At 48.5% G+C, this 9,120-nt stretch overlaps 1 protein-coding gene across 1 annotated transcript; it reads right to left on the reverse strand.

The window, feature by feature from the left end:
* Positions 1-1,111: 1,111 nt before the first annotated feature.
* On the reverse strand, positions 1,112-4,448 carry LOC141988041 (myogenesis-regulating glycosidase-like). Its single transcript, XM_074953872.1, has one exon. The coding sequence runs from the start codon at positions 4,174-4,176 to the stop codon at positions 2,089-2,091; it is 2,088 nt and encodes a 695-aa protein (XP_074809973.1). The 5' UTR covers positions 4,177-4,448; the 3' UTR covers positions 1,112-2,088.
* Positions 4,449-9,120: the final 4,672 nt, after the last annotated feature.

The raw sequence follows: 9,120 nt of genomic DNA on the forward strand, positions 1-9,120 counted from the left end.
CAGTGGCGAATGGGAAGTTAAATGAGTACTGCCAAAGTTATTGGAAAGGGGGGGTGGTATATTACTTTTTAATAATATTAAGTCCTGGCCCTTAGGGGTTCAGATCACTATCCCCCTTTTACAGATGGAGAACCTGAGGCACGAGGAAGAGAAGTGACTTGCCAGGGTCACCCAGCAGGCCAGTGGCTAATCCAGGAATAGAATCTCAGTTTCCTGAGTTCCAATCCAGTGCTCTATCCCATATAAAAAGACTGCATAATAGTAAAAGCTCCTATTCCACAAAGCACGTAAGCACGGCATTGGCTTCGGGATTTAATCTTTGACGTCAACGGGATTTAAGTGTGTGCTTAAGTGCTTTCCTGAACTGGGGCCAGAGGTATGCTAGCTTAGTTTTAGTATCTGTAACAGTCACTAATATTTCCCGGGGGCGGGGAGAATTATTGCCATAATGTTACTGAGTGTTGTCAAGGTTCCTCCCCAACTCTAAACTCTAGGGTACAGATGTGGGGACCTGCATGAAAAACCTCCTAAGCTTATCTTTACCAGCTTAGGTCAAAACTTCCCCAAGGTACAAAATATTCCACCCTTTGTCCTTGGATTGGCCGCTACCACCACCAAACAAATACTGGTTACTGGGGAAGAGCTGTTTGGACACGTCTTTCCCCCCAAAATACTTCCCAAAACCTTGCACCCCACTTTCTGGACAAGGTTTGGTAAAAAGCCTCACCAATTTGCCTAGGTGACTACAGACCCAGACCCTTGGATCCTAAGAACAATGAACAACCCTCCCAACACTTGCACCCCCCCTTTCCTGGGAAATGTTGGATAAAAAGCCTCACCAATTTGCCTAGGTGACTACAGACCCAGACCCTTGGATCCTAAGAACAATGAACAATCCTCCCAACACTTGCACCCCCCCTTTCCTGGGAAATGTTGGATAAAAAGCCTCACCAATTTGCATAGGTGACCACAGACCCAAACCCTTGGATCTGAGAACAATGAAAAAGCATTCAGTTTTCTTACAAGAAGACTTTTAATAAAAATAGAAGTAAATAGAGATAAAGAAATCCCCCCTGTAAAATCAGGATGGTAGATACCTTACAGGGTAATTAGATTCAAAACATAGAGAACCCCTCTAGGCAAAACCTTAAGTTACAAAAAAGATACACAGACAGAAATAGTTATTCTATCCAGCACAATTCTTTTCTCAGCCATTTAAAGAAATCATAATCTAACACGTACCTAGCTAGATTACTTACTAAAAGTTCTAAAACTCCATTCCTGGTCTATCCCCGGCAAAGACAGAATATAGACAGACACACAGACCCTTTGTTTCTCTCCCTCCTCCCAGCTTTTGAAAGTATCTTGTCTCCTCATTGGTCATTTTGGTCAGGTGCCAGCGAGGTTACCTTTAGCTTCTTAACCCTTTACAGGTGAGAGGAGATTTCCTCTGGCCAGGGGGGATTTTAAAGGGGTTTACCCTTCCCTTTATATTTATGACAAGTGTCAACATTCATTTTTGCTTCTTCTGCTAAATCAGTCTGCAGCAGATTGTTACCACCCTTTGCTACTGCATCAAATGCCATCGCATCTGGTGGTGGCAAGAACTTGAAGGCCCCAGTCTCCACAGGAGTGTCACTGGCTCACAGCAGTGTAGTCCTTTAAAAGTGAACAATTCCTCAGCCAATGACAAAGCAATTTTAAAATAAAATACAGATATGGGAACAACAGAATCAGTGTGGAATAAAGAAAACCATCTAAAGTACCCTTTCAAAAAAGAGCATCAGTGTCATATAGGACTGGGGGGAAAAACCCTAGTGGACTCTGTGTTTCTATACCTTAGATCTACAAATAATACCACAACCAAGTAGTCAAGCTTTGGAACAGGACCTTTTAAAGGACGAAATGTATACAAAGATATTTTAAGTGTCCTGTTTATTAATCCACAAAAATGGTTCTGTGCAATTGGAATCATGATCATTATTTAGAACGTCCCAGAGAGGCATATTTATCTCAGGAACTCAGAGCTGCCTAATTTTTTTCAATCTATCACCCATTCACAAAGCTTAAAACTGATGGCTACATTTGTTATGATACCCAAAGAAAATAAGCAACTTCGTCCAAGTCAACGGGATAGTCTGTTAACAGGACTGGGGTCTTCTCAAACAGCTCCCCTTTGTAACTGCGCCATTTGCCGGCCGGGAGGTACACATCTCGCTCTTGCTTGCCCAGCTCCAGGACAGGGGCCACCATGAGGGTGTCCCCAATGAGGAACTGGGAGTCGAGCTTGTGAGCGAATTCATCCCTGGGAGAAATCCACCAGATGGGCCGTATGATGGGGTCTCCCGTGTCGGTGACCTCCCCAGCCAGCTCCAACAGGAGAGGGGCAACCAGGGACTCATGCAGCTCTGTGAATTTCTGTGCAATCTCAATCACTGCCTTGTCGTAGAGCCAGGGGGGTATGGAAAACTGCATGGAGGGCATGAAGGCTGACAGCTCCAGCCAGCGGATGTACAGCTCCTGGTCTGGGATTTCAACAGCACCTTCCGTCTTGTTTGGCATAAAGTTTCCTCCAATCATGTCCGGTAGTATGAAAGGGTACCCCAGCATGCTAATGGTGAGCACGGTAGGGATCAAGGACTTGAGGCCAAGCTCATATCCCCAAACCGAGTCGCGGTCGATGATGCGGAAGAAGCACGAGATGTTTTGGGACTGGTAGCCGACCCTGACTTCGGCGAGCTCGTAGAACGGAATGGCCATTTCCGTGTACCGTCTGGACCAGATGCTGGGATCCGACAAGGGCCTGAAGGTGCTGAACTGCTTTGGAAGGTAGCTTACCTCACCAGCGTCAAATTTAAAGGACGCTATGCCGTACTTTGACCGCAGTTGTTTCAGGTGGCTCTGAAACCACTCCCTGACTGTGGGATTGGTAAAATCCAATATGGCCCCAATGCCGTTCCACCACTTCACCATCGCGGGGAGTTTCCCTGTCGGCTCCTTGATAAAGAGCTGCTGCTCTATCCCCACTCCAAAATTGGAGGAATTGTAGTTTATAAAGGGATGCGTCCACAGGGTAACTTTAAATCCCTCTTCTTTCAGCGTTTTGAACATTTCTGTCACATTAGGGAACTTTACCGGATCAAAGTCAAAATCGCCATAAGTCTGTGTGTACATGTCATCAATTTCAATATGGCTGCAATTAAACCGGTACTTTTTAATCTTTTCTGCAAAATCTAGAAGTTTATCCTGGTCAATATGATTTTTGTACAGAGCCCATGTAGACCAGATGGGGTACTGGAAGGCGTTTTCTGATGGGATCTTAGAAGGCTTGTTAAAGTACCTGCGCACCATGTATTTGTGAATGGAGGTCACATCCGAACCGACGCAGACACGGTAGCTTAGCTCCGGGAAAGGCTGCTGCCCAAGGGGAGGTTTGTAGGGAGAATCCTTATACCTGGCCTGAAAGAAGAGCGACCGTTCACTGGCGTTAAACCCCAGGTGGAAGGGCACTGAGTCGTTGATTTTTATAGCCGCTGCTTTCGAGGACAGCCAGTATCTTTCTAAGATGCCTCCAAAGCTGCCCCTGAAGGAATACACGTCGCTCGTCACAAAGGGCATGGGCTCCTGGTACCCTGGGAGTCTGATTGGCCAGTGCTGGACGCTCATTTCACAGCCCCCGTACCAGTGAGCGTCCTCCCAAAACATGGTGTGCTCGACCACCGTGTCTACCACAAACTCCTCCCAGCGGACGCGGTAGCACATAACCGTGTCCTTGGGCTTGACTGTCTGAATGAAGAAATTCAGCTTCCCTCTGTCTGATCTGGTGCAGCTTAAAATCTCCCCTTCTTTCGAGCAGGACTCCAGATCGAGGGTGCCTGACTGAAAGCCCAGTCTGAAGACCACCTCCCCGTTGTGGTTTTTGATGATGAACCCATCCTTCCTCAGGTCCATCAATTCCGTCTTTAGCTGCTCCGCCTTCCTGAGAGACGCCGTGTAGTAGCACCAAGCCACCACCGCCGCAATGAACAAGATGAGCCCGATGACTATTGCACCGATCATTGGCTTCAGCTCCTTGGACGGCTTCGGCTTCACTGGGGTGAAGCTGTCAGGCAGGCGTGTTCCCATGGCATTCCCCTTTTCAGAGCTCCTGTTCTTTCTTAAACGCTGATTTTCCATTAGCCCCTAAAGCCCTTGTGGCCAGGAGCTTTGTTTCTTACTGTGTTGTTCTTCTCTGGTTCATCAAGGAGAAATACAAACAGGAGAATCAGTCAGTCATAGTGTCCTCTCCAAACCCATTCAGTCCTCCAGCACTGATCCCTGACACAGCACAGGGGTGAAATGTTACAAATATCAACTAAATGAATCCAGCTAATGGACCAAATCATCCCTCTTGTAGCTCCGGTGAAGACTCCCTCTGCTTTCACTTGCAGTTCTGCTCCAGTCTGGTACAATCTGTTCACTGGCAGCTGAGCCAGGGTTATTATAATACCATGCTCTCAGACATGGGTATGCCAAGGTTCCCATGAGCTCTTGGCTGCAATGTGGCTCAGCTCAGCCAAGCTGGGAGGAGGGGATGAGACAAAGCTAGAGCACTGGGGAGAAGCGGACAGGGCTCTGCGGAGAAACAAGGGCAGTTAGCAGAGAATGCAGGCTCGCAGCTCCGCAATGATCTCTGGCTTCTTGTCTTTTGGTCAAGAAGACTCCTGGATGCATTTTCCCCACCCTGCCCGTATCTCTCTGCCCTCATGCTGTAGTAAATGTGAGCATGCTGGCAGCTAGGCATTCACTTCCCTGGCTCAGTTACAAAGAAGTGATGCCTCATTTCTGAGGGGACCTGGTAATCACAGCCATCTAATGGCATGGAGGTTAATTGTCTGTCTGCACATCGCTCACCGAATGCCATTAAGCTGCTAAAATAGGAAGGAGCAAGCTCCCGCGAGAGAGCTATTTATAGCCTCACCATGTAGGCCCTGATTCAGCAAAGCATTTAAGCAGGTTCGTTATAGGACATGAACAGGTCAGGTCCAACAGCCTGAGAGTTCGCAGAGGGCAGATTCAGTTTGCTGATTGGCTGAATTGCAGGTGGGGCCGGCACGGTCAGCCCCGTAGGCATCGAGTGGCGTATGGCTCTGCCAGCGCCGGAGGGTGTCTCCTTCTCCGTCAGCGCTGGAGGCAGGTCTCCATTCGTTCACACTAGCACAGCTCCACTAGCTGCAGGGGAGTGGCTCCCGGTTTACATCAGGGTAAGTGAGAAAAGTGCAGTGTCACTGGGGTCGAGGGGAGAGTGCGTCCCCCTGTCAGTGGAAAGAGGGTTTGGCAGAAACCTCGAAGGAGAGCAGTGTGGGAGAGAAGATTTCTGGCAAAAGCGTACTTGGGGTTTTAACTGGGATTGCTGCAATAGAAGGAACGTGTTCATCATAGAAATGTCGGGCTGGAAGGGCCCTCGAGAGGTCATCTAGTCCTGCCCCCTGCACTGAGACAGGACCAAGTAAACCTAGACGAGTGGTTCTCAATCTTTTTGGGCTCAGGACCCATTTGTCAATGTTTATGGCCTTTCACAATCCAGTAACTAGTCTGGCGGTGGAAGCCCTTGGGTGGTTTTGGTCGGATCCTGTCTCCTGCGGGGGTTGATCCTGCACGTCACTCACCCCACAGTGGCGGCTTCTGCAGCTTCTGTGCTGTGGGGCTGGCTGGGCTTGGCTCTCCACTCCAGGTGTTGCAACCTCCGGGTTTGCAGCACCGCTCAGGTTTGGCCACACACGCCCTGACTGGACCACATTTTGTGAGTGGAGTTGTGACCTGGCTCACGGGGTTGCAGGGCCACTCACTCAAATTTGGCCTACCCAGACTCTCGTCGTCATGACACCTGGGCTAAACCTGAGTGGCGCTGGGACCCCAGAGGTTCAGTGCCTGGATCAGGGAGGCGAGCCCAGCCACCCCATGCAACAGGAGCCGCAGGAGCTGCCATGCCACCCTTTGAACCATTCTGGAGACCCAATTTTGGGTCCCGATCCATGGGCTGAGAAACCCTGGCCTAGACCATCCCTGACAGGGGTTTGTCCAACTAGCTCTTAAAAACCTCCAATGATGGAGATTCCACAACCTCCCTTGGAAGCCTGTTCCAGAGTGCAGCTACCCTTAGAGTTAGAAAGATTTCCTAATATCTAACCTACATCTCCCTTGCTGCACATTAAGCCCATTCCTTCTTGTCCTGCCTTCTGTGGACACGGAGAACAACTGATCTCTTTATAACATCCCTCAACATATTTGAAGACTGTGAGGTATCCTCTCACTGTTCTTAAGACTAAACATGATACCCAAGCCCAGACGTCTACACTGTCAAGCCCCTTAGCTCGAGCCCTGCAAGCCCAAGTCAACTGGCACAGGCCAGCCGCGGGTGTCTAATTGCAGTGTAGACATACTCAATGAAGCACAGAGAAGGGAAGGGACTTAGCAAAGGACACCCGGCTGGTCACTGCAGTGCAGGTCAGCTAGGAATAGACTCCAGGTTTCCTAAATCCCAGTCCAGTGCTCTGACCACCAAACCACACCCTTACTTTGCTCTGGTGAAATCATCTCAGTCAGGTGAGAGGATCCGTGAAATCAGTGGGGTTTAGGAACCTAAACACCTTTGAGGATATGGGCCTAAGTGGTTAACTTTCACTGATCTGTGTAAAAACTGATGAGTTTTAGAAATCAAATCTATCTTATTGCCTTTTAAATGTTTTGTCAAATTTATTGATAAAGGAACAAAACAAAACAAGACTTCCAAAGAAACCTACCAACGCAGCTTGCGAAGGTCTGGTTAAGAAGCAAGTCCTCAGAAACATCTTGTGGGTGATAGTGGGAAAAGGCAATAAGCTTGACCATCAAGCTACGCAACAAGTGTCTCAAAGTGTTTTTCCATCGTTCTTAATGACATCAGAATCTCAACAGAGTAATGCTAAGCGGCTTGAAGTCCATTAAAAATGCCATCAATCGGTCATTTCACTATCCATCAGATCAGCTTCCCAGTGACCTAAACAATGTGCTGTGGTTTTAATAAGATCTTTTTTTAATTTTTTCTGTTCACCTTTTTTTTTTTTAATGCACTTTCCTCCCATTTTCGGTGGCAAAGTGGAAAAGGGATGAGAAATGGGAAGCGGGGAAAGGGGGGAAAGAAAAAGGGGAGGGAAAATGAAGAATTTCAAAACTAGTTTTCAATAAAACTTTGAGTGAAAACTTGTCCCCCTTTCAAAACCTGCAGAACAAATGTTTCACAATTTCCAATTATATTTTTTCCCTTCCACTTTTCAATCATCTCTTCTCACACCCCAGCCTTACAGTGCCCTCCCTCCTGGTGGGGGCAGGGGGCAAGGCACAGGATCCTTGGGGCAGCAGGCCCCATACTCCCAGGGGCACAATGTCACAGAAGCGCCTGCTGCATGTGGCTCCACACTGCCCCCTGCAGTTCTCAGTGAGTAGCACAATTTAGTTATCAAGGCGATGGTGGGAGCTGTATCAGGAGAGGTTCTCGAACCAGCAGCAGGATCTCTTGGAAAAGGCGGAAGGTGGGAAGCAAGAGGGAGTAGTGGAGAGGGGAGTAGCGAGAAAGAGACAATGCGCCTGATTTGCCGGGTGCAGCTTCATTGATGTGAATGGAGTCACTGGTTCTCCTGATTTGCACCAGAGCACATGGAATCAGAATCAGACCCAAGGCGCATGAAGGAGCCCGGGGCAGGTCCCAAGCTGGAAATGTCACAGCTTACATCTGTACTGTGGGTCTGCCTAGCGCCATCCTCCACCCTCAATCCTGATTTCTCCTGAGTGGCCTTTGTTCCTTAGGGCTGGCATTGGAAAGAGCAGCCTCCGCCTTGGGAGTTTGCAATTTGCCCTATTTCTGTGTCCTTGAAACCTTCCGAAAGGCTTTCCGTGCCAGCAGGGAAGGGGGGCGCGGGGCAGCTGCTGGAGAGCTCTGCTGGGGACAGCAAATGGGCCCATCCCTCTTCCATCCTGACAGCGCCAACCATGGCATATGACAGCCCAGACAATCTCCCCGCAGCAGCTGTGCCCATCTGTCAGCGGGGATCCGGACGCCAGCTCTCTCCAAGCTGCTGCTGTCCTGGTGTCATGGGTGGGATGTCTCGGTTGGCTGGCAGTTTCCTGTAGCAGCTGCCGGAATCCATCCTCCAGTTCCAGGGCAGTAGAGGAAGGAGGGGAGAAGGAGAGATGCTGAAGCTCAGAGCACAGACTCGGCACCTTTTGAACCAACAGGCTTGGACAGCAGCAGGACCAACTACACATGCTCCCTTCCATTCAGCATCCCAAAGGACCTTGCAAACATTAACCAGTTAAAGAATGGTGATGGTGAGAGGCCACTGGTTCCAATCCAACCCCGGCTGGCAGTGACCAAACAGGCGGTTGCTCTGATGGCTACTTGGTGCAAGTGAAATAAGTTTGGTGGGTCATAGTCTGCCTCCCAGTCGGGAGGTGTCCAAAGCAACAAACCCTTCCTTCTGGGATCACAGTCTGGGCTGATCTTTCAGACTTCTTCATAACCAGATTAGATACAGAGCACTGACCGGATAGATGGAAGCACTCCACTAGGAGGTGCTATAGATGGCTATAAGAAAACTATTGGTCTGTTGGACTCTGTAACAATTAATTTATCATTTATTAAAACAGCTATTAATAATTTATTAGCCATTTATCAACTAGTGCTAGATGGAACCTTAATATAAAGTATAGCCAAAAGCATATATACTTTTCCACAGCAGTCTGGCAAATCAGGTAGCTATGGCTGGCACATAACTTCATGTTATGGGATTTATTATTGAAAGGATTTGGGAGCATGTTTCTTCACCAGTCTCTTTCCTGTGTGTATAGCTGACATGATAAAATAAGTATCCGTGATCACTAGGGATGGGGGGAAGCCAAGTTTATCCCAAGGGATGCTGCCAGGCTACAAAGACCACGCGCTTCACATGAGCAAGAGATAAATCATAGGGTGGATACAGAGGGTGCAGAGACATTCTCAAGGACTCTCTCTTTCTATAAGGATAGAGAACAAGGACACCTGCCTCTCTGTTAATAACAATACGCAGCACTTATGGAGCGCTCTGCAATTTCAAAGCAGTGCGT

This window comes from Natator depressus, chromosome 5, assembly GCF_965152275.1.
Source record: "Natator depressus isolate rNatDep1 chromosome 5, rNatDep2.hap1, whole genome shotgun sequence".
NCBI lineage: Eukaryota > Metazoa > Chordata > Testudines > Cheloniidae > Natator > Natator depressus.